The 24,469-nt window shown below is 43.8% G+C and overlaps 2 protein-coding genes across 2 annotated transcripts in view; one reads left to right on the forward strand and one right to left on the reverse strand.

Annotated features, from left to right (window-relative positions):
* The first annotated feature begins 4,916 nt into the window (after nt 1-4,916).
* Nucleotides 4,917-12,451, forward strand: nop56 (NOP56 ribonucleoprotein homolog). Its single transcript, XM_080527960.1, has 12 exons — nt 4,917-4,971; nt 5,889-5,975; nt 6,249-6,363; nt 6,614-6,772; nt 7,547-7,745; nt 7,971-8,158; nt 8,777-8,928; nt 9,540-9,640; nt 10,490-10,638; nt 10,876-10,997; nt 11,589-11,720; nt 11,970-12,451. The coding sequence occupies exons 1-12, from the start codon at nt 4,969-4,971 to the stop codon at nt 12,159-12,161; spliced, it is 1,599 nt and encodes a 532-aa protein (XP_080384086.1). The 5' UTR covers nt 4,917-4,968; the 3' UTR covers nt 12,162-12,451.
* A 10,051-nt stretch (nt 12,452-22,502) lies between these two features.
* Nucleotides 22,503-24,469, reverse strand: part of ubap2a (ubiquitin associated protein 2a) — a 77,598-nt gene continuing 75,631 nt past the window's right edge. Inside the window, exons 26-27 of the mRNA XM_080529356.1 lie at nt 23,940-24,131; nt 22,503-22,656 (exon numbers count right to left, since the gene is read on the reverse strand). Of these exons, the coding sequence (XP_080385482.1) occupies nt 22,561-22,656; nt 23,940-24,131 (288 nt within the window). The 3' untranslated portion in view covers nt 22,503-22,560. The remainder of the gene's footprint in view (nt 22,657-23,939; nt 24,132-24,469) is intronic.

Here is a 24,469-nt window from a genome sequence, read left to right on the forward strand (position 1 = left end):
CATTTTGTTCGTCCAATCACATGAAGCCATTTTTCCCTGAAAATAATAGCTCATTTGGCCAAATACTTTTGCTTAAAATGACCTCGGAAGTCGGCGAGATTCTGGCGCGATTTATACATCGAATAGGTAGACAACATTTAGGATTTATTGAACAGTTTTATTTTTAATATTAATAATTAATAATTGTATGTAGTATGTTGTGGTGAATGTTGTGAGCCTGAGCAGAAGGGACAATAGCTGCTGCAGGCGGACCAGAGATTCATGCCAATTGTTTTGTTTATTTGATGACCCATTGTGCAGATAACTTATTACATATGTTGTTTGAGTTCTATGTTTTGGTGCATTTTGTAAGAGTCGTGGTGTTGCTGGCATTCGCGATCTAAGGCATGTAGTACCCTTTTCCGACACACGCGTGTATGAGTGCTGTTCTGCAGGATAAATATTAGAAATGGATGAAGTATTGTTCTGAATTGTATGTTGTGTGTCTGATTGACATAGTGTTTGAGTGCTTTTGACATGTCATTGATTGTATGTAGTATGTTGTGGTGAATGTTGTGAGCCTGAGCAGAAGGGACAATAGCTGCTGCAGGCGGACCAGAGATTCATGCCAATTGTTTTGTTTATTTGATGACCCATTGTGCAGGCAATAAAAGCTGCTTCATCCACCATCCTGAGAGTGTCCCAATCCCTTCAGTACCGCCAAACACAAATTAATAATTTTTAACAAAAACAGATAAGAAGAACAGGGAACATTCCATCGCGAGTGAAGCGAGCAAGCAGGAAAAAAATGGGCCTCCTCAATTCTGGAAGTCACCAGCCTCCACTGATGTAATGAAATAGGGGTTGATTCATCAGAGCAGTCATACGTCATCTCCCTGTCATCAGGGATTTGTAGTTCTTCAGTTGATTTGCCGTGTAAATCCCCAGATGAGTGTGTTACATTAGTTTTCTTAAGATAGGACAATAAATAAATCTGTTCAATGGGCATTTGCCAAAGTAGCCTACTGTTAATCCGTATTTATCCTGTATATGAAGATGTTATGACGTTTTATCATGAAAATAATGAACAGCAAGCTAGATCCAAAACTAGGGCCGGTGGAGGAGGGCAATTGTCACATTGGACAGACTACCAAAACAGAAAAATAAAGTATCTTAACGCCAGCAAAAGTGATGGATGTCAGAAATACATTACCTGGAGATTCAATAAGGTAGCCTACTTTTATATGACAGGATATGGGTTAGGGTTATATGACACCTGTAGCGAGATAGATAGATAGATAGATAGATAGATAGAGCCAAAAGTAAAAAGTAGCTGAGAGACGCAAGCAGGGTCTGGGCTGGTAATTGTATGACGCGCCAAACAATCCGCTGAGATGAAAAGTACGTTTTAGAGCATTTATTGAATAGAACAATCAAATTTGGCGAAGTACAAAAATAATCCATAAGCGATCAAAACCAGAAAAATTACAAACAATGCGTATAGAATATGCGTATAATGCGGTCAACAAAAATACATCGCTCCCCTCTCTCTCCACTACCGCCATGCAAGGTGCGCAGGTGCTTAAATTACCTTGCAATATCACCCCCCATAACCATATGACTACTCAATACGGTGATGATTCTAGGCAATAAACAAACAATCAAAGTAAACTCACAATAAACCCATTAGCCTGTTATACTAAATATCCCCCTACACACCTCAGACCAGGGTCGGGTGGTTCATCCACATGGATGGAGGCAGACTGAAAGGACACACATTCATTGCCTATTTCATAAATGTTCTCCATACAACGACACAACGACACTATATAATTGTTTGCCTGACTGGCCATCGGATTTGGGCAGTCTGGGGATTTACACGGCAAATCAAATGAAGAACTACAAATCCCTGATGACAGGGAGATGACATATGACTGATCTGATGAATCAACCCCTATTTCATTAATTTTCTCTATATAACGACGTCGATCATTGATCGGCAACGACACTATATAATAGTTTGCCTAACTGGCCATCGGATTTGGGCTCCTAATATCTAAAAAGCACTACGGTTTTCTTATTTTATCGGATTAAAGTAGCGAAGACCAGAAATTCCCATTGACCGCCAGTCAAACTTCTACACTTCTATCACCCAAAAAGGGGCGTGATCATTCTGATGACAGGGAGATGACGTGTCATATAACGACGTCGATCATTGATCGGAAACCACACTATATAATAGTTTGCCTAACTGGCCATCGGATTTGGGCATCTAATATCTAAAAAGCTATACGGTTTTCTTATTTTATCGGATTAAAGTAGCAAAGACCAGAAATTCCCATTGACCGCCAGTCAAACTTCTACACTTCTATCACCCAAAAAGGGGCGTGATCGTTCTGATGACAGGGAGATGACGCAATTGCTCTTATGAATACCAGTATGGCAAGCCGTTTTAACATTTATTAGCTAAATTTGACTAGTCGTTATTCGATTTTTACTAGTCTAAATTTGCATTCAAGATATCTATAACGTCATTCTGACTAGTCAAAACGACAGTTAGAGATATCTGTAATTCAGTTTTGACTAGTCAAAATTGAATTACAGATATCAGCAGTGGTGTCACCGAAAACGACACTCAACTCGTCACACATCCTTAAATGACATTGCAGATATCTGTAATTCAGTTTTGACTAGTCAAAATAATAGTTGCAGATATCTCAAACGTCATTATGATTAGTCCGAATTGTATTGCATGACGATGCTCATGATGCGAGGTATATGATATTGGCGGGACCAGCAAAGCATTTGATGAGTGTTGCAGGGGCGGCGCTAGGGGGTGGCTACTGGGGCTCAAGCCCCGGATGTTTTCTGAAAAGCCCCGAATGTTTTACTTATTTTATTTATTTATTTTTAAAACCTCTCGTGAGTAACGTGCAGTACCGGAGTCCAACAGAGAGGCAGCAGCTGCGCGACATTAGCCTGCATACTGCGTAGCCTACCCTGCCCTGAAGAAGAAGTGATCTCAATCAGTGCCTGACTTGCAAAATTGTAAGGATGGATATCCGAAAGTTGTTTTCAACAAAACAAGTGCCAAGAACTGTTGCAGCAGCCATATCAGCAGCTGACAACAATGACATCACCAGCAGTGATGACATAGATGATGTTTCAGGTTTGTGAATCTTATTAGAAAGGTGACTGACTCACTGACACTACTTTTCCGGTTTGCTAATGCTAGCTGGCTATCATAACATAATATTATATGTATATATATATATATATATATTATATGTATATATATAATATTATTAATATGTTATAATGAAAATGAAACATAGCAAGGTACTGTTACAGTACATGGTAAGAAATCAAACAAAGGATAATACTTATACAAATAAAGTGAATAACAGGCTGATAGTCTTTGATATCTGCACTCTGGTTGACTGAGTAACAAGTGAAAAAGAATGATGTAACGTTAATGTTACAGCTAGTAAACATGGAGTAACCACATTAAGTATGCCCTTATGGTAGTATGTATGTATACAGAACATGACTCAAATCTATCCTAAGATGTAACGCTAACTAACTAAGTTTGTTTAATGTCCCAGGGGGGATTTGATTTCACAGTACTATACACAGGCCAACAATACATGTAATATATCGTCATATAACACAGGACAAGACTCTAAATACAATATAAGTGGTGAGCACAGAGTCTGCCCTGATATACATACTGTAACATAACTAGCCTCAGCCCATCAATTATGTAATTCTATACAAATATAAATGATGGTGACTGACAGGGGGAGCTACGTGTGCTGACCTCCCTCTGTGCCCAGAACCACCACAATTAGTTTGCTTCATTAAAGGGTGTGAATGTATATGTGTTCTCCAATGCCTTTTGTCCGCTTTAAGGTGGTGGTAAGTTGAAGGTTGAAGGCAACATTTTCCGGCGCGCTCCGCGCGCACATTATATTCTCCCTCTGGGCTAAGCCCCGGATCTCCTACGATCCTAAATCCGCCCCTGGAGTGTTGGCAGAAGCAATGGCGGTTGCTGTGGTGGATAGGATAGCGCGAAAATGCCATGAAATAGAGAGAACATATCATCAAGGGATTTGTGGTGAACGTGAGATTCGTTCACTAGATGCTTGTACTAGAAATCTACAGCGCAGTAATTGAAGCTGCTCCAGCGTTTTCTGACAACAACAGACATATCTGAAACGTCATTTCGCCTAGTCTAAACTCTAATTTAAGATATCTGTAATAACATTTCGACTAGGCAGAATGAAAGTTAAAGATATCACCAATTTGAGATATCAATCATTAAAATTAATTTCAAGATATCTATAACTTTATAATAGATATCTACAATTAAATTACGATTATTCCTAATTCCAGTTTGAGATATCTACAACATCATTCAAGATATCTTCAACTTCATTTAAGATATCTTTAAGGACAATGTAGATATCTTGAATTAATGGGAATTAAAGATATCTTGAACTGGAATTATGACTAGTCAGAATGAAACCGTAGATATCTGAAACTGTAATTACAACTAGTCATAATTCAGTTGCAGATATCGGCAATGTGAATAGCTGATATCTACAACTGAATTGTAGATATCTGTAATGACAAACCCCATACACTTGAATGGCAAAATACATTTGAATCTTACTAGTCAAAATATAATTACAGATATCTAAAATGTGAGTTTCGATTAGTCAAAATATAATTAAAGATATCTTGAATTTGAGTTTTGACTAGGCAAAATGATGTTGCAGATATCAGTAATGAATATCCATTGTAGCTGGGATGAAGACTTCATACGTCATACCAGAGGGGTGGAGACTTCGCTTGTCTCGCGATACCAAGCTTATACCGCGATATTTAGTCATGTGGCCACATGTTAAAGTCTAGAGGAAGTCCTTTCCTCTGTCGTGTAGCAAAGGAGACGCGCGTGCAGCGTGTCGCAGCAGAGATTTCGAAATCATGGTAAGGATTTACTTGATGTTTTTTTGTCCATCTATTTGCTTGAAAGATGTATAACACCATCTAATTTCCCTTCGCAATAGGGTTCACGTTTATTGACGACAATTAATTATATTCGTGGCGAAACTTTGCTGTCTAGCTAAACCAGTCTGTGCTTTCGCTTCGCAGTGTCTAAAGTTCAGTATTGACTCAAATAGTGTAATACTTGGCTAGTATTAAAACACTACAAAACCTTCTACTGAAGTTTGTGTGCAGAAGATTAACGTTGTTATTAATATTTCCATGCCTTTGTCCAGAGGTTACCTGTTATAACTTACGTGCTGTGCTTGAGCTACCTGTCTGACTAGGCCTCAGTCTCAAACCCAAGTTGTTAGACTCAAACCCGAGCCCTAACAACCCTATCTCCGAATTTGACATCGCTTTACATCGTATGTACCATGGTAACTTAGACATGTGAAAAAAATCTAACTCCATGAGGTGTTTATTTAGTCAAACCTGTCGTGGATTGAGTAACACGTGGTGTAACTAGACCCTGCTTTTGCAAATGTGTCGTAGGGTTAGCATTACTGTAGGGTTAGCATTACTGTAGGGTTAGCCATGCCATAAGTTCACCATGACTGTTTTTAATAACCCCCTGCACTCATGCAATCCACTTGAGAGCAGATCTGACTTTTTTCTCAGTCCAGTGGTCGCGGCCATTTGGCCTCACGTTGCAACTGAGCACCACGTGGGACGTCTCACCACGTAGTTAGCACAGTTAGCCTAGCAGGCCTTATTTTTCCTGTTTTTCCACGATTAGACATTGATTGAATTTACATTGGACCCACCTGTCTTCACTGAGGTTGTCGTTTTCGGTAGCGATGTCCAGTGGATGAATAAATCACCGCATGGAGAGTTTGTTAACGGCTTCTCTTCCCTAGGTGTTACACGTGTTGTTCGAGCACGCCGCAGGATATGCGCTGTTCGCAGTCAAAGAGGTGGAGGAGATCGGCTTGTTGCTGCCTCAGGTAAGTGTCTGCCGGACATCAACCTGTTCTCCATGTGTGTGGGGTACGCGGAGGCCTGTTGAACGTGGTGCTGGGTGTGCTACTCTGTTGGGGGGACCGATGATGTTCTACCTATATCTGTCAATCCCCTGAATCTCCTGTGTTGAGTCTTCCGTTGGTGCTGATGGTCCCCCCCCTCCCAACCCCAGCTGGTCTTCATTTCTACTATTTCCATAGTAATATCCATTCATGCAGATCGAGGACTTGTGTGTTCTAATTGAATGTCGTCTCCAGGTTGAAGAAAGTGTTACAAGCATCGGGAAGTTCAACAACATGGTGAGCCTGGTCGCCTTCTTCCCCTTCAAGTCGGCCCAGGCCGCGCTGGAGAACATCAACGCCATATCAGAAGGTGAGTTGTGTACCGGAGCTTTTGATTTTCAATTACTTTATTTTGGCTCTGATGTGGTGATATTTTCATTCTGTCAATCCCCTGAATGTGTGTTGTGGAAATGTGAGACTTCCAACACCCAGCCTGTTTATGAAAACCCCCTTTAGCTCAGATCAACTTTTTTCCGTTTCTCATTCTTACTACGTAATTTCTAAATTGGGAGGATGGGGGCCTTCTCTTGTGAAGACTTGACGTTGTTTGGTGTTTTCAGGAGTGGTCCACGCCGACCTGAAACTGTTCCTGGAGACCAATCTGGCTTCTACCAAGAAGGCGGCGCTGGGGGTGTCTGACGCCAAGATCGGAGCCGCCCTCCAGGAGGAGCTGAGCCTGTCCATCCAGACTGGAGGAGTGGTGACGGAGATACTCCGAGGTGAGGGCTTAGCCTAGCATCGTGGGTGGATTAAGCCCAATTTATACTTCTGCGTAAAATCTGCGCCGTAGGCTTACACGCACCTCTCCAAAAATGTACCTACGCGGCAGTGCCTACGCAGACCGTAAGCACTGATTGGTTCACTTGGTAGTACATGATTCCGACTCTCGTAGGCCAAAACGCGGAAGCCATGACAAATGTCATTTACTTTTTCTGTAATTACCTATTAATAAAGATCTGAAAAATTATGGTAACCATCTTATTATCTTAGTTTAATGTCATTTCAATTCATTATAGACATTTTCTTTACAACAACCATAACAAAAATGTGCTATTATGCCGCTATGAGTACACTGACCAACACGACGCAGACCGACCAACGCAGAACTATAAATTGGGAGAGCCCTTGCGTAGGTAAGTGTCTGCCGAACATCCGCCTATGAGGACATCAACCTGTTCTCCATGCGTGTGGGGTACGCGGAGGCCAGTTGAACGTGGTGCTGGGTGTGCTACTCTGTTGGGGGGACCGATGATGTTCTACCTATATCTGTCAATCCCCTGAATCTCCTGTGTTGAGTCTTCCGTTGGTGCTGATGGTCCCCCCCAACCCCAGCGCGTACCTGCACGTAAATTCGAAGTATAAATTGGGCTTTAGCCTAGCACCGTGGATGGATTAGGGACACACGCAGCCTGGCTGAGACATCTCCACACAGACCAACCTCCAACAAGCATCCTTCCTCTTGTCCCCTAACATCCCCCTCCCTCCCTCCCCAGGGGTACGCCTCCACTTCCACTCCCTGGTGAAAGGCCTCACCGCCCAGGCGGCCTCCAAGGCCCAGTTGGGTCTGGGCCACAGCTACTCCCGGGCCAAGGTCAAGTTCAACGTGAATCGGGCCGACAACATGATCATCCAGTCCATCGCCCTCCTCGACCAGCTGGACAAGGACATCAACCTGTTCTCCATGCGCGTGCGGTACGTGGAAGGCCTGGGGAACGTGGTGGTGGTGCTGGGGGCGTGGGGGACCGATGATGTTCTACCTATATCTGTCAATCCCCTGAATCTCCTGTGTTGAGTCTTCCGTTGGTGCTGATGGTCCCCCCTCCAGAGACCCCCCCCCCCCCCCCTCAGCTGGTCTTCATTTCTTCTATTGCCTAACCCCCCCACCCCCCTTTCATTTCCCTCTGTTCCCCACACCAGTGAGTGGTACGGCTACCACTTCCCAGAGCTGATCAAGATCGTGACGGACAACTCCACCTACTGCAAGCTGGCGCAGCTGATCGGCAACAGGAAGGAGCTGAGCGAGGCGAGCCTGGAGGCTCTGGAGGAGGTGGTGATGGACAGCGCCAAGGCCCAGGCCATCCTGGAGGCCTCCCGCAGCTCCATGGGTGAGACTCACACACACGCAGCACTTAATCTGCCATGAGAGTGAGTAAAACAAAAAGGGATATCTTTGCACTCGTTCTACCACCTAGTATGCTTACATTTTCAAGATCACTTCAGGGTGAGCTAGTATGAAGCTATTTTGCAGTTTTTCTGTGTAGGAAGCAGGCTAATTTATGAGCGGCCAACTAGTGGTCGTTGTGTGTAAGTATCAGCTTGAGCATTGTAAAGAGCGAGGCGGCTCTTAGTAGGTAAAAAGGCACAGCTGTTCTAGTGTTAAGGATGTTCTAGTGTTAACACTCGCTACTGTAAGACTGTTTTGCAGCAGCCCCTTTTTTGCCCATGTAGGACTGACGTGTCCTGTGTGATTAACACGGGGGGCAGAGCACTCACTCTCATAAACCTGCGGCGGGTGCTGAACATCCCCGCTGCGGATCCTGTCGGGAGACACACACACACACCAGTCTCGTCTTTCCTCTTTAGCGACGCCGTTTCACTCTTTATTTGTTGTGGCGGCTCTTCCTGCCCCACCAGCTTTATTTCCTCTACCAGACGTTTGCTTAGTCGGTGGCGGCGGTGTTTATCTTTAACGACCCCCCCCTGTGACCACCCCCTCTCTGTAGGTATGGACATCTCTCCCATCGACCTGATCAATATCGAGATGTTCTCTAACCGCGTGGTGTCCCTGGCCGCCTACCGCCTGGAGCTCCAGGAGTACCTGCGCTCCAAGATGAACCAGGTGGCCCCCAACCTGGCGGCCCTCATCGGAGACGTGGTGGGTAGAGAGGCCTCCGTCTAAACCTTCCACTCCATACATGTGAACCTTCCACTCTATACATGTAGACCTTCCACTCCATACATGTACCGGATCTTCCAGACTGTCCCTCCGGAGTATAAGTCGCTGGGTGTGCTACTCTGTTGGGGGGGACCGATGATGTTCTACCTATATCTGTCAATCCCCTGAATCTCCTGTGTTGAGTCTTCCGTTGGTGCTGATGGTCCCCCCCCAACCCCAGCTGGTCTTCATTTCTACTGTTGCCTAACATCCATTCATGCAGATAATTTGGGTGCAGATCGAGGACTTGTGTTCTAATTGAATGTCGTCTCCAGGTTGAAGTAAAAAAAATTGTCTAAGAGGAAACAAACAGGTCTGGACTGGAAGTCTCATTTATTTAGAAATGTATTTCACAAAATCCAAGACCAAGAACAGACATTTAATCTGGAAAGGCAAGTTATTCAACTACACAATAGAACACAGAACAACAGACTGAATAGGTGTCCGGTATGTTAACGTAACACATTAACAGTTATTCAGCTACACAATAGCAGTCACATGTTCTGCACGTATGAAGTCAGCAGCCCTCCTGACGGTTGTTCCCTCCCCAGGTCGGAGCTCGTCTGATCTCCCACGCCGGCAGCCTGACCAACCTGGCCAAGTACCCGGCCTCCACGGTGCAGATCCTGGGTGCAGAGAAGGCCCTGTTCAGGTACTGGACCACCCCCTCCCTGCTGGGGAGACCGGCGGCTGCAGTGATGGCAGGGCTGGGGCGGAGTCGAGCAGGGTGACTGGGGGGCCTACCCCCCAGGGTGATCCCTCTCCCTCACGCACCCCCGTAGTCTGAGCAAGCCGCCCGCCAGCACTGAGGTAGCTAACGCCAGACTCCGTACCGCAGACTTCTGTTATCGGCTTATCAATAACAGGTTTTATTATCTGTTGGTATTCAGTGTGACTAACCGCTAACATTGAACAGGTTCAGTCGACAGTTCGTGAGCTTAGAATTATAAGGTTCTATCTCCATTTTTGGTCAAAATTTAGTTTTTTACATAATCTGATCGATTACTTTATTAATGCCTGTGTGGTGTTATTTTTAAAACTGTAAAATGTGTGAGTAATTCATAAAATACAAAGGTTCCATCTCACAAAACATAATGGAATGTAAAAACTTTGACGCTCAATATCTCTGAACTACCCTAAACGGAGATAGAACTGTATAATTCTAAGATCACGAAATGACACCCTGTCATGAGGGCGCTCTGTTTAATTTAGGACACCCCCCCCATATGTCACTGCTCAAGCCTGGTTTGCGATGATGTCATAATACTCTCTGATGCTCCCTGATTCTTAATACTGAAAAACTGAGCAGCCTGGCTGAAACATCTCCACACAGAACAACGTCCAGCAAGCATCCTTCTGCTTGTCCACTAACATCCCCTCCACCCAGCCCTCCCTCCCTCCCCAGAGGTACGCCTCCACTTCCCCTCCCTGGTGAAGGGCCTCACCGCCCAGGTGGCCTCCAAGGCCTAGCTGGCTTGTCGCTAACCCTGTTCTCATACAGGGCTCTGAAGACGCGTGGCAACACCCCGAAATACGGCCTCATCTTCCACTCCACCTTCATCGGCCGTGCCGCCGCCAAGAACAAGGGTCGCATCTCCCGGTACCTGGCTAACAAGTGCACCATCGCCTCGCGCATCGACTGTTTCTCAGGTGAGTGAGGGCACAGTACATTGTTGTGAATTTTAGGGGCCGTCTTGTTATGACCTGGTTGGCACTATTTGCGATGATGCTCAAATTTTTCGTCAACAGCATTCCACCCTTTTGGGTTGATGGTGATATAACTAAATTCTGAGCAAAAGCCACACAAATCCAGAACATAAAACCAGATTGCCGCAGTCACTATTGGATCAGTAGTAAACAATTGTTTTGTGTCCCCCCCCATGACAGAGGTGCCCACCAGTGTGTTTGGTGACAAGCTGCGTGACCAGGTGGAGGAGCGTCTGTCGTTCTACGAGACGGGCGACGCACCTCGCAAGAACCTGGACGTCATGAAGGAAGCTGTGGTGGAGGTGAGTTCTGTTGAGGAAACCTTCCAAACGATGAGTCAGTGTAGTGATCACACATGGTGAGGTTTTCCCTCTTGTCTTGTGTGGCTGTGCCATAGAATTACCATAAGGAGTTAAATGCACCTTTTGGTAGGTGAGCTAACCTGCTGCGAGTGATGACAACTCTTTCCCCGACTCAAACGTGGGGGTTTACTGATTTAATGAGCCTGACGCAGCAGTCGACATGTAGACATCGCTACCAGCCTGAAGGTTGTTGCAGGAAGGAAAATCGTGACGTTAGAATTATAAGGTTCTGTCAAAATTGAGTTTCTTACACCTAATCTGATCCATTAGGTCTTTATTAATGCCTGTGTGGTGTTATTTTTTAAATGTTGAAATTGAGTTAGTAATTCATAAAATACAAAGGTTCATCTCACAAAACATAATGGAATGTAAAAACTGACGCTCAATATCTCTGAACAACCCTAAACGGAGATAGAACCTTATCATTCTAACGTCACGAAATGTCAACATCAACTTTGTCTGACTCCCCCCCCCCCCCCCCCCCCCATGTGTTAACAATGGTGTAAAAATGCCTTTTGATTGACTCCTCAGGCTGGCGTGGCTGTGGCTGCTGAGATGAAGAGGAAGGCGAAGGTGGAGAAGAAACGCCTGAAGAAGCTGAAGGCTCTCGCCACAGACGAGGGGGAAGAGGCCGAAGTTACAGCAAAGTCCAATGGCGAAGAGGTACGTGTCAGCTGGCTCTGCCAGAACAGCCCACACACACACACGAACGCATGTTTTGATTTGGGATTTGACCCATTCCCCTGGTCCTCTCTCAGTGTACGACATGCTAAACTAACCCGACTCCTAACCATTGGCCGGTCCCTCACAGTGGACCTGGTCACTGAAGTGAGTCAGACATAAGAACACACTGCCACACTCAGACAGGTGGGGTCTGTGGTCGGTCCTGATGAAGTGCTTCTTTACCCGCAGGCGAACGGAGATGCGGTGGGCAAGAAGAAGAAGAAGAAGCACACTGAGGAGGAGGCCCCAGAGAACGGAGCGGAGGAGGACTCCACGCCAGCTAAGAAGAAGAAGAGAAAGAGTGAGGCGATGGAGGAGGAGACTCCAGAAACACCTGTGACTGAGAAGAAAAAGAAAAAGAAGAAACAAGATGCAGAATAGAGAATTCAGTCTCAACTTTCCATTTTTAGACCTGTACAGTTTATTATTTTTGCTTTTTATGTTGCGTGTTGGGCTTAAACACCATAGCTGATGGAAACTGATGTGTAAGTGTTTTTGTTGTCTCAATTTTATACTTTCCTGTTGAAACCTCAAAGCACTTTATACTGGAACTGACTTCAGTTCTGTGCCTTGATGCATGTTCAACTGTACTCTCATATGTAAATAGCCATTTCAGTCTGTTGTAAATCTGCTTTGATGGAATCTTTCCCAAGTAAAGACATTTTGCTAATACTCCATATCAACATGTCTCTGGATTATGTTTCCATGTTATATTTGAACTGAGACTATTTTGGGGTGTTTTTTTCTGTTGAGGTCAAGTCTGCTCCTCAAACCCCAGCAAAGACTCCCACACCAAACACACTGCCTTCACACACAAACACAACTCGCCTAAACATAACACATGACACATCAGTCTCCCCAGGTAAGTTCACCCTACCATCCCAAGTGAAGCAGCGGCTGACTGGTACCCATGAGGCTTCCTGTCCAAAGCCAGCATCTGTGCCTGACACAGTAGAAGCAGGTCAGTGGCAGATGGACAGGAAAATGTGACTACCTGCCACCCACCTCACCACCAGAGCTCAGCCTTTCCAACCGCTTCACAGCCCTAAGTCCCTCATCATCTCAGGGACCACATCCACTGTCTTGCCCCATCTCCAGACAACCACCACCACTATATAGGCAAGTCAATATATGGTTTAACCCCAACAAAATTGATACAGAAGGTTTTTCAATGGATTCTGGTAGTATTGGGTGTGCTAAATAACATACTAAAAGTCGACCAAAATCGACCCCTCCGAAAGCCGTCATTTCCAAGATGGCGTCCCAGATGGCGCCGGGGCGATTAAAATGGATTAAAATTAAAATGGATTAAAATTATATCTCAAATTAAGAAAATGGTGCAAAGGATTTCTCAACTGATTCTGGTACCTCTGGGCATGCTCACTAACATACAAAAAATCTAGGAAAATACACCTTCCAGAAAGGCTTCATTTTCAAGATGGCGTCCAAAATTGCGGCCGGCCAAGCTTAAAATGGCTATATATATGTCAATAGAAAAATTATATAAATGATTTTGTCATTTGATTCTGGTACCCCAAGTACCCCTAGACATACTTAGGATTCGGAACATACTAAAGTTTTAGGGAAATACACCTTCCGAAGAGGCCTAATTTTCAAAATGGTGTCCAAAATGACGACTGGGAGCTTAGAATGCCTGTATCTCAAATGGGAAAAAAATTCTAAAGGATTTATAAACTGATTCTGGCACCTCTATACATTAATAACGAGCAAAATATCTAGCTAAATATATCTGCTAGGAATGCATCATTTGCATCATCAAAATGGCTGCCTGTAGCTTATTTTGGCTAAAATTAAAATTGGTTATTATATTCAACCTAGAAAGCTGGCTTTGGTGTTGAACACAAAATAAATGACCCACTTATTGTGGTCTTTAGGCCTACTCATCATCATCTTCAGGATCCTCTGGGAGAAACTTGTTATGTGGATTGTCACATTCATGAAGTTGACAAGGTCCACAGACAGTAGTACAAGGTAGTCCATATTTTCTGCATGAGCAGCGAAGTGTCTTGCAGGCAGTGGTACAGTTACAATGAATGACCTTCAAGAGACTGTCTGGAGCAGCATTCATTGTTGACATGAGTGGGACAAATCTATTGTCCTGCAGGTTCCAGCCCCAGTCTAGAGCATATACCATCATCTGTTCCCATCCAGACCATGACCTGGTAGTATGCTCTACGACAGTGGAATTTGGTAGCAGATTCAGTTGGTGGTAGACGTTCAGGCGTTACCGTTGATGAAGCTGAGACAACCTTCTTGCTGAAAATGTTATATCTCATTTTTGCAAGCGAATCTGTGCACTTTCCACCAAAAAAGACAGCCATTGCTTGGCACCCAAGGTCATCGATCACATCTGTTGTCTGGTTTGGTACAGTGAATGCATTGGCACAAGCCTGAAGGACAGGATCCCCTTTTACAAGTTTTTGGAATGCTGTCTTTTTGCCAACTCCGAAGATCCGGGAAGTTGTGTCACAGCCAGTCACAGCATGGATGAACAGCAACTGAGAACACACATCCTGTCCGAGTACTTCTTTCAATGGTTTATGGCGTACACTTTAAAACTGCCATCAGCTTTCGACTTGTCTGATCTGAAATAAAGGCCCTTGCTATCTCTTTGTGCATAGTAAAGAAGTAAGACGAGGAGATCAGTATCTTCTCCAATCAGCGTCGTGGTGTGAAGAAGAGATGATCCCACTGCGGCCCTTACTATGTCTACATCAGCATCTCCAAGTGAATTGACCACAGTGCAATCCCGTTCTTTCAGTTCATCACTTATCATGTGGATCAGTTTCTGTTTATTCAGATCTCTTGACAGGAACTCCTCCTTCTTACCTGAGAACTCTGTCTCAGCAGTGAAGTTGACAATGGGATGAATATTGTTTCCTCTTCTTTGATGTGTGTTGTCTTTAATGGATGGCCCATCCTCATAGCCATCAAACACAATGGTTGTAGCTGAGCCATAATGTTGGATGGTGAAGTCTGCATATGACTGTGCAATTTTACCATAGCTTTGTCCGTGCTTCCATTGTATTCGGTGAAGGAGTGAACCACCATCAAGAACATAATGCTCCGTTTCTGGTACAGAATCTAGGATTGCATCACTTGCATGATCACAGATCGCGTGCGCTAGTTGTGGTTTATCAGCTTTGCGGAAGACGTTTCCGGCTTCAAAGAGGGCAGGAGGGAAAGGACTGAGTTCGTAACGCATAACCTCCTCCAATGACAGCTCTCCAGTTTGGGAGACAATAAGGAAACGTTGAAAAAGAAGTGCAGAATCAATGATTCGATCAGGAGCAACCTTGATAGACGATTTTTGTCCAAGGGTTATGGCTTTATCCTTTCTACTAAATGAAAATGTGAATGCCGGCTGTCCGATAATTTTGTGCATGATGTTGCGTCCAACAGAGTCATAATCATGCACGTTCACTCCAGTGGCGTAGCGCAAAATCCCGGGGCCCCCCCGCAAGGTGGCGGCGGGGGCCCTCTCGCAACGGAGTAAAAAAAAAAAAAAAAAAAACGTGCGTTTTTTAGAGGCCGATGCGTTATTGACGTTGCGAAATTTCGCAATATGCACTCTACATTCTAAATGCTTGACTTAGCAAAAGGTACAAACAAGTGAGAGCAATAGCCTATAACTAAAACCAAATGGTAGACTACACTACATCAGTAGAATGTATTATAAGTAGCAGTGGCGTACCGCAAAATCCCGAGGCCCCCCTGCAAGGTGGCGGCGGGGGCCCTTTCGCAACGGAGGTAAAAAAAAATGAAAGTGCGTTTTTTAGAGGCCGATGCGTTATTGACGTTGCGAAATTTCGCAATATGCACTCTACATTATAAATGCTTGACTTAGCAAAAGGTACAAACAAGTGAGAGCAATAGCCTATAACTAAAACCAAATGGTAGACTACACTACATCAGTAGAATGTATTATAAGTAGCAGTGGCGTACCGCAAAATCCCGAGGCCCCCCCGCAAGGTGGCGGCGGGGGCCCTTTCGCAACGGAGGTAAAAAAAAAAAAGTGCGTTTTTTAGAGGCCGATGCGTTATTGACGTTGCGAAATTTCGCAATATGCACTCTACATTATAAATGCTTGACTTAGCAAAAGGTACAAACAAGTGAGAGCAATAACTAAAACCAAATGGTAGACTACATCAGTAGAATGTATTATAAGTAGAAAAGTACAAGCTTTATTTCTTTTAACAAAGTGTGGTGTGCACAGCAGCGCGATATCTGTAAATACACAATCTGTAGACTCTCCGCTAAGGGTTGCCAGATGGGATTGAGAATTTCCAACCTAACCAATCTAAAAACTGCTAAATCCACCAAAAACCAGCCCATCTGGCAACCCTGTCTCCGCTGCATCAGAGTCTACTTGTTGCGTAAAATTGGCCAGGGTTAGTCAAATCCTTTGTTGGACATCTCGTTTCTTAAGTCCTGGTATATTGTGGCATTTCTTTACTTTTTGCCATCTGGTCTAGGAATACCCAGGGAGACGCAGACAGCAGAAGTAGAATAGAATAGTAGAATAGAAAAAGAAGCAGCTATATATAGCCTAACCATGCTGAATTATGATGCACTGACAGCCTGTGACTGTGAACCTGGCCGGACCCTGCCCTTCTGCCTGAGTTTGAGTATGATGCTGCCCAAATAAATGTTATTGTTTAGTGCTGTACGCTTTCGTGGTATTATATTGTGTGAATGTTGTATGTGTTGTATGTGTATGTGTCATGTTTTCTTTCACTCCGAATGTCCGAATAGAGAATCTACCACCACCTAAAGAATGCTTATTGTACTTTGTATTGTATTTTCGCTTGCTCATTTTCCTTGTGTCTCGCTGCCTACGTGTGACGTCAAAGTCATGTTGCTATTGGATACGGCTAACTATGTATATCTTTTTTAATATAGGCCTATATATTAAAATTAAGCTTGACACAATGAAGGGCCACTTATTTTCTTTGTTTCATATTTTTTTTAATTATTTAAAAATAAAAAATAAAAAATAAAAATCCAATGTTAGGGGGCCCCCTAGTGGCTGGGCCCCCCCCGCGGTGCGTCGCTTGCGGGCCCGTCCGCTACGCCACTGGTTCACTCCATCCTCAGCGACAACACCTGTAACAACATTCCTTAAAGAAGAGTCTGGAGAGAAAGGTGAACATATAGCAAGTTTTGAAGTGATCTTCTCCAGGTCAGCAGCATCCCTTTTCATCCTTGCCTCTGTTGAATCCTTGTGCTGTTCTGATGTTGTGTATGTCTGGTTTGAGAACTCCTGCATTGCGGTGTTATACTCTGATGTTATGCCCTTTGACATTGTCCAAAGGGATCTCTGATTGTCGGTCATTCCACTTCCATGTGTCATCCCTCCTGTAGTCTTCAATGACCTCATCAATGTTGTTTCGATTACAAGATCTGAGCTGAGGCCTGCCCATGATTGGCTGCTGCGACGGATAACATGAAAACCCTTTTCAAATTGTCTGAAGACATCTGGGTGGTTGATGTGAAGCTGACTCATCTCTTGGACATAAAAGTGTGCCGATTTCAAGTAATTGTAATGCCCAGCCGCAGCGAATATCGGCATGCATTCAGAAACAGCGCGTAGGTGCAAAAGCCAGGAACCTGTGCGATCTGCTGTTATTAGTGACCTAGCAACTTCTAACATGTGTTGGTAATTTAGCCACAACTGACTAGTTTTGGATCTAGCACACAGTTCCATCTTCCTTTTTCCCAGCTCTTCATTTATTGTAATGAGGGTCTCTGATGTGAACACTGTTTCCAATGGCATTTCACCCTTAACTATTGAGGTATACATTGCTTCAGACTGTTCAACCATTGCTGCAAATTCATGACTATCATCTACCATTTCTGATATTATCATGCGGTTAAGACATTTGTCAACCAGAAGATGGCCACGGAATGCTCTCTGAACTGATTTGCCTGTCATCATATGGGCTACTGAGTTCTCCCCATAGACTACCCCTAGAATGTCCTTAAGTCCTGTACCGTCCATCAGTGTACCAATTGCTCCTAGCAAATTCATAAATGTGTGAAATCCTCCTAGGAGCAGGACAATGGACTTGAGGTGACTGCACTGTGGTGAATCTAGGATTATCTCTGCTGCTTTCCAATATAGGGGTTGGTCAAATGTAACTACTGGGGCAAGGTGGTGTTTGGATGCCAGACCACAAATGAACTCCAGTGTTGACAGAATGCATGTTTTGTCTCCGGAGTACATGTCTATCATTGGTAAGTGTCTCACTGAAGACTGCCCTGGATGTTCATCTCCCTTATGAATAATGTGCATCATCCCCTGCCAACCAGGTGCAGGCTGTTTGAAATTGAATGATAACTCCCAAAGCAGATCAACCATCTTGTTACATTCTGCGAGTCTTGGAAGTTCTTTAAATGTGGTGTCTCTGCAAAAGTGTTTGGCAAAGTGATAATCTATTATCACAACTTTTGACCTCTGCACAAGATTCAGTTCATTAATTATGAACCTCGGAATCCTTTGGTCTGTCTTCTGTCCTGGTGTCAAGGCAGCTATCATGCCCATCCCATGAAATGTCCCTTTCCCATCAATTGTTAGAATATTATGATCTACATTGTCTGCAGCAAATAAGACGGTCGTGTTCAACACATCAATATCCTTACCAAGCATGTTTGGTGCAGTACAATTTGCAGCATTCATTTCAAACCTCTGCAGTTCAGAATAGGAAGAGCAGAATCCCATCTTATTCAGCATATCTACAATGAACCGAGACCGGTTTAAGTGGTGCATTTGCACTGCTAGGCCAATTTGTCAAGTCAAGAGTCAAGTCAAGTCAAGAGTCACTTTATTGTCCCATCACTGGGAAATTTGTATTGGGCTTACACCCCACAGCAGCCAACAAAGAGCAACAGACAATACAGGATATTAGCACACAAACAGAAGGCAGACCTGATTAAAACAAGAGTGGAAGGGGCAAGGACAGCTCGTGGTCGGACTGCCTGTATGATTGCGTGGCCAATACTAGCAATTTTCTGCTCTGTCTCTTTACCGACAAACAAAGCTTTTAACACAATGTGGAGTGATTGTGGAATATAATCAAGGGCATTCTGTAGTTTTAGTGTCTCTGTAGTCGGGTACTCATTAACAGGTGGAACATTAGTCATTATGTCACTTTTTATGAGTTTTGCAGCTGTTTCAAGTAAGTGTCTCTTCTCAGACTCTTCATCACTGTTTTGTTTTGTGTTGTTATAGTAGGATCTGAGTATGTCTGATGTTTTCTCTCTTATTGTAACAATACAATCCAAGCCATCTCCTTCTGCAATAAATATGCTATTTGCATATCGTTGCATCAGCAATGTTTTTAGGTATTGATTACTATATGGGATGGAATCGGCCTTAGACAAATACTCTTGCATTTTACACCTAAGTGCAGAAACGGTCAGCTGTCCATCATCATTCGTTTCAAAGTAAGCACACATTTTTGAGAAGGCTTGTTCTTGGTCCTCATTCTTTGGCCTTCCAGACTTTCTCCGCTTTGGATTACAATCAGGCTGAAATTCCATGGGAACATCACGGTCACACCGGAAATGTGTGCTACAAGCATTATGATACACACAGTCTGCAGCATGTAGATCACTATTATAGTATTCAATTCTACCTTTGACTTTGAATGACCACTCATCATTTCGTTTATCACAGCTTTGCAATATAGACTTTGCAAAGTTGTCTGTTTTCACGTAACTGTAGTCGGCACGTCCTTCATGAACATTTGTGCCGCAGAAAAGGCAATCAGTTTGGCTATTGAATGGAGCTTCAGACTGCCTAGTACTAGTCCTTTTATTAGTGGTACTTGATTCACCGCTCTGTTTCCTCTGTAAATGTAAATCAATATCTCGGCTATGTATGTACATTTTGCGGCATTCTGAATGTACTTTCATGCCAGCAGTCACATGAACAGTGTCACCTCTTTTAACACTAGCTTTATTGATCCCATCAGCACCTTTCTGACGAATCTCAACAAAATCACTTCCATCTTCCAATTTACAAATGGGACAGATCTGGGCACTGAATTCACTCATCACTTTAGAAATCAGATAATGGTCAAAAAGAAGGATTCAACTATGCTAGCTTGAGAGCTGGAGAGTGCAAACACCTCTGGCAAAGACTAGGATGAAACTGGGGCTTAAATAACACTGCCAGGCCAGACACGCCCAGGCATGCCCAAACACAGGACTAGGTCAGAAAAGAAAGAAAGAAACTGATTCAGAAAAAGAAGGCTTCAACTATGGTAGTTTGGGAGCTGGAGAGTGCAAACACCTCTAACTATAACAACTATAATGGTCAAAAAGAAGGCTTCAACTATGCTAGCTTGAGAGCTGAGAGTGCAAACACCTCTGTCAAAGACTAGAATGAAACTGGGGCTTAAATAACACTGCCATGTCAGACACGCCCAGACATGCCCAAACACAGGACTTGGTCAGAAACTAAAAAATTAAAATAAACTGATTCAGAAAAAGAAGGCTTCAACGATGGTAGTTTGGGAGCTGGAGAGTGCAAACACCTCTAACTATAACAACTATAATGGTCAAAAAGAAGGCTTCAAGTATGGTAGTTTGAGAGCTGGAGAGTGCAAACACCTTTTTTAGTAAGCTATTTGTATTTGTATAGTCATTTTAAGCTCCTGGGCGCCAGTTTGGACGCCATCTTGAAAATGATGCCTTTCCGGAAGGTGTATTTCCCTAGATTTTTAGTATGTTCACAAGCATGTCTAGAGGTACCGTACCAGAATCAAGTGAAAAATCATAGTTATATATTTTTTTCTATTGAGATATATAGCCATTTTAAGCTTGGTCTGCCGCCATTTTGGACGCCATCTTGAAAATGAAGCCTTTCTGGAAGGTGTATTTTCCTAGATTTTTAGTATGTTAGTGAACATGCCCAGAGGTACCAGAATCAGTTGAGAAATCCTTTGCACCATATTCTCAATTTGAGATATAGCCATTTTAATATCTCCACCGCCATCTGGGACGCCATCTTGGAAATGGCGGCTTTCGGGGGGGTCGATTTTGGTCGACTTTTAGTATGTTATTTAGCACGCCCAATACTATCGGAATCCATCGAAAAACCTTTTGTATCATTTTTTTTTTGGTTAAGTGCTTTTTTTTCATAGATTGATTCACCTAATAGTGATTGGGGATTCTATAGTGAAAGATTTATCATTCTCCCACCCCTCACTCAGACAGACAGCAGTGCAGTTTACCCGGAGCCCGCGTCTTGGATATTGACATGAAACTGCCCTCCGTACTGTCAAACGTGAGTATCACATGTTGGCACAAATGACACCTCACTACAACAGTCTGAAGTCTTGAAAAAACAAGATTGTCTTGTTTCACGGAAACCTGTTTGTACAAAACCTTTGTACAATAAATCTTGTTTATTTTACATTTCCCTTCTCCCACGATTCTTGTCCCCCCGGTTTATTTAATTGTTACACCCCATATTCCCTAGACCACATATGGGGTCGTAACAATGAGTATGTCAAAGGACAACGTTGCTTTGAAAGAGCTCAGAAGTCTATGGAGTTTTTGCTGCCAACTCCTCTTACTGTCACAAGGGCAAGCCTCAGTAGAGCGTGGATTCTCTTATTAATCAGCAGTTTGAAGTGGAGAACTTAAAGGATGATTCATATACATAGCACAGCAATGTATAGTTGACCATATAAGAGCTGTGGGTGACATACATAATGTGAGTATTGACAGACCACTGCTGATGTCAGTCGCATCTGCAAGGCAGAGGTATGTGACACATCTAGAAGAACAGACAGAATAAAGGATGAGCAAGAGAAAAATACCTTATAGATTAAATAGATAAACTTAAAAAGAAGGAAAGAAGAGTGACAGGTCTTAATATTTTAATTGTTGTCTGAGCGGATAGTTCCTATTATATAAATTCTCATCTAGATCTGTCTCACTATGCCGTGTTGGGCCCTTGAATATGATGTTTCAGAAGGTGTGGGAACACTGTATTGGTGCAGTGAACATCTTAAAGTATGTTTAAGATCTGTTACATTTTCTACATTGATAGTTATAACAATAAAATACCAACAAACACAATGAAACTTAAGAAGTTTTAATTTGGTTGGACAATGAGGATTAAACCAATGTTAAAATGACATCAAATCCAAGGCCTGGCTGCACTGTAACTGTGCCAGCCATCTAGAGAGGTGGAGCAGATGGGAGGATAGGGCTGAAGTCACCCTCAATAGAAAACAGTTCACAGATGGGGGAGACCAGTTACAAAAACAGTTTTTAAAAAAAGGCTTCGCCCTGACAACGACGCTTAGCAGTAACGTAGGTCGCTGTCAGAGTTCATGTATGCATACAAAAATTATCGCCATGTCACATGATGCTTGTTTTTGTTCAAGTATATTCACCATCAACTTCATTACTTCTCCATGATCTTTGAATCATCTCACATCTTCCCACAATTTTGTTTGTTGAAATAAAAACAAAACATCCTTCAAAAAAAAAAAGAGAAAAAAATGCAGGAAACCACATTTCATATCCTACCAAATACATATATACTGTATAAATACATACATAAATATATTTTACATACAACAGCCATAAATTTGAAAGGGGAGATATTGAGGGGAGGGGGGGGGGGGGGGGGGGGGGTGGTAGTGTGTGTTTTAGCTTGGTGCTGTAAAATGGTTTGTCCCTATGGTCTGGTCTGACCAGCCAGATGGATGAGCGTGATGGTACATGTACGTACACCCTGTCAGTTGCCCCAGTATGGGGAGCTGCCGTAGCTGGACTTGTTGACTTGGCTCTTCTGCTGCATGCTGCTGGCCTGCCCACGCTGGGAGGGACCCCCCTGCACACAGGACCACAGTACAACATCAGTATCACACACCAGACAACAGTGCAACATCACTATCACACACCAGACAACACCACAGGGACAACATCAGTATCATTAGTATCACCACACATGCAGTGACTTTATGGAGCGTCAGGTCGTCCAGAGGTGAGAGAGGCCGGCTAACAATCATAAATGTTCTGGTTGGATCCCCACCTCAGGAGGGGGCTGAATGTGAGCTGGTGACTGGAGGGTTGCTGGCATCATATCTAAGGTGGCTACTGTTGTGCCCTTGAGCAAGGCACTTAACCCCTAATTGCTAATGGCCCTTAGGGCGGGAGCCTACCTCCTGTTTCCGTAGCGTGAGGCAGCTTGATGTACAAGTACACCCCCTGGACATGACGCTGTTATGTCACAGGGTCTTACCCCCCCCCCCTCCCCCAATCCAACCCTTAATGCTGAGTGCCAAGCAGGGAGGATCAGGTATCATGTTAATATTCTTTGGTACGACTCGGCCGGGGATCGAACTCACAACCTCCCAATCTCAGGGCGGACACTCTAACCGCAAGGCCACTGAGCTGGTCAGTCAAGACCACATACTGTAGTTAGAATGCCAAGGCAGCTTCAGTTTTGCCCACATTCATTGCAGTTGACTCCACAATGATTTCACATAACTAAGCAGTGTATTGATATACTGTTATCCTAGTGGATTCTCCAGTAGTGGAACTCTTTACTTTCTTTTCCAACCATGAATACTACTCAAAACAGCTTAACAACACCAACAACAACAACTTTGATGTGTTAGTGATTTATGTTTACATTATACACATTGTTTAGCTTTCAAGCAAACTTTCACTATTGCTTTGTCACTTGTATTCACTGTCAACAAACTTCCAACGTAACGTTCTAGCTACGTCCTGTACCCTGTCGTTCTGGCTCATCTACCAGTGACAGAGGATTAATATTCTGTCCTGCTGTCTGTGCGTGTGTGTGTGTGTATCCATGTGTGTCTGTGTGTCTGTGTATCTGTGTGTCTGTGTGTGTGTGTGTGTCTGTGTGTATCCGTGTGTCTGTCTGTGTGTATGTGTGTATCCGTGTATCCGTGTGTGTATCCGTGTGTGTGTGTATATCCATGTGTGTGTGTATCCGTGTGTGTGTGTGTATCCGTGTGTGTGTATATCCGTGTGTCTGTCTGTGTGTGTGTGTGTGTATGCGTGTATCCGTATGTCTGTGTGTGTGTGTGTATATATCTGTATGTGTGTATCCGTGTGTGTGTGTGTGTGTGTGTGTGTGTGTACCTGTGCGTCCTGGGCCAGGTGGTGGTGCAGCAGCTGAGAGTGCTGCTGGTGGGCAGGCAGGATGTGGAGGAAGGGGGCAGGGGCATAGCCCCCAGGGGCCCCTCCAGGGTTCAGGGGGCCAGGCCCCCCCAGCGCCGAGGGCAGGCTGAAGGGTGGGGGGGTCCCTGCATGGAAACCCTGCTTATCAAACGACTGGGGGGGGGGGCAGAGAACAGAGGGATTTAGAGTCAGTGGATTGTGTCATTCAGTACAGATGGACAACTAAAAATCGACAAATATAATCAATCATATAATAAATGTCTCTTTTCAACATAAAACTGCACATTTTAGAGTGGCCTTTTATTGTGACCAGCCTAAGGCACACCTGTGCAATAATCATGCTGTCTAATCAGCATCTGGATATGCCACACCTGTCAGGTGGATTATCTTGGCAAAGGAGAAGTGCCCACTAACACAGATTTAAACACATTTGTGAACAAACATTTGAGAGAAACAGGCTTTTTGTGTATATAGAAAAAGTATTAGATCTT

This window comes from Nansenia antarctica (genome assembly GCF_963989245.1).
Source record: "Nansenia antarctica genome assembly, chromosome: 4".
In the NCBI taxonomy this organism is placed as follows: domain Eukaryota; kingdom Metazoa; phylum Chordata; class Actinopteri; order Argentiniformes; family Microstomatidae; genus Nansenia; species Nansenia antarctica.

Bases quoted from the DNA above. Each gene is read 5' to 3' on its own strand.
- nop56 (XM_080527960.1), top strand. The intron at 10,639-10,875 runs GTGAGTGAGGGC...CCCCCATGACAG, and splicing joins GCGCATCGACTGTTTCTCAG to AGGTGCCCACCAGTGTGTTT. The intron at 10,998-11,588 runs GTGAGTTCTGTT...TTGACTCCTCAG, and splicing joins TGAAGGAAGCTGTGGTGGAG to GCTGGCGTGGCTGTGGCTGC.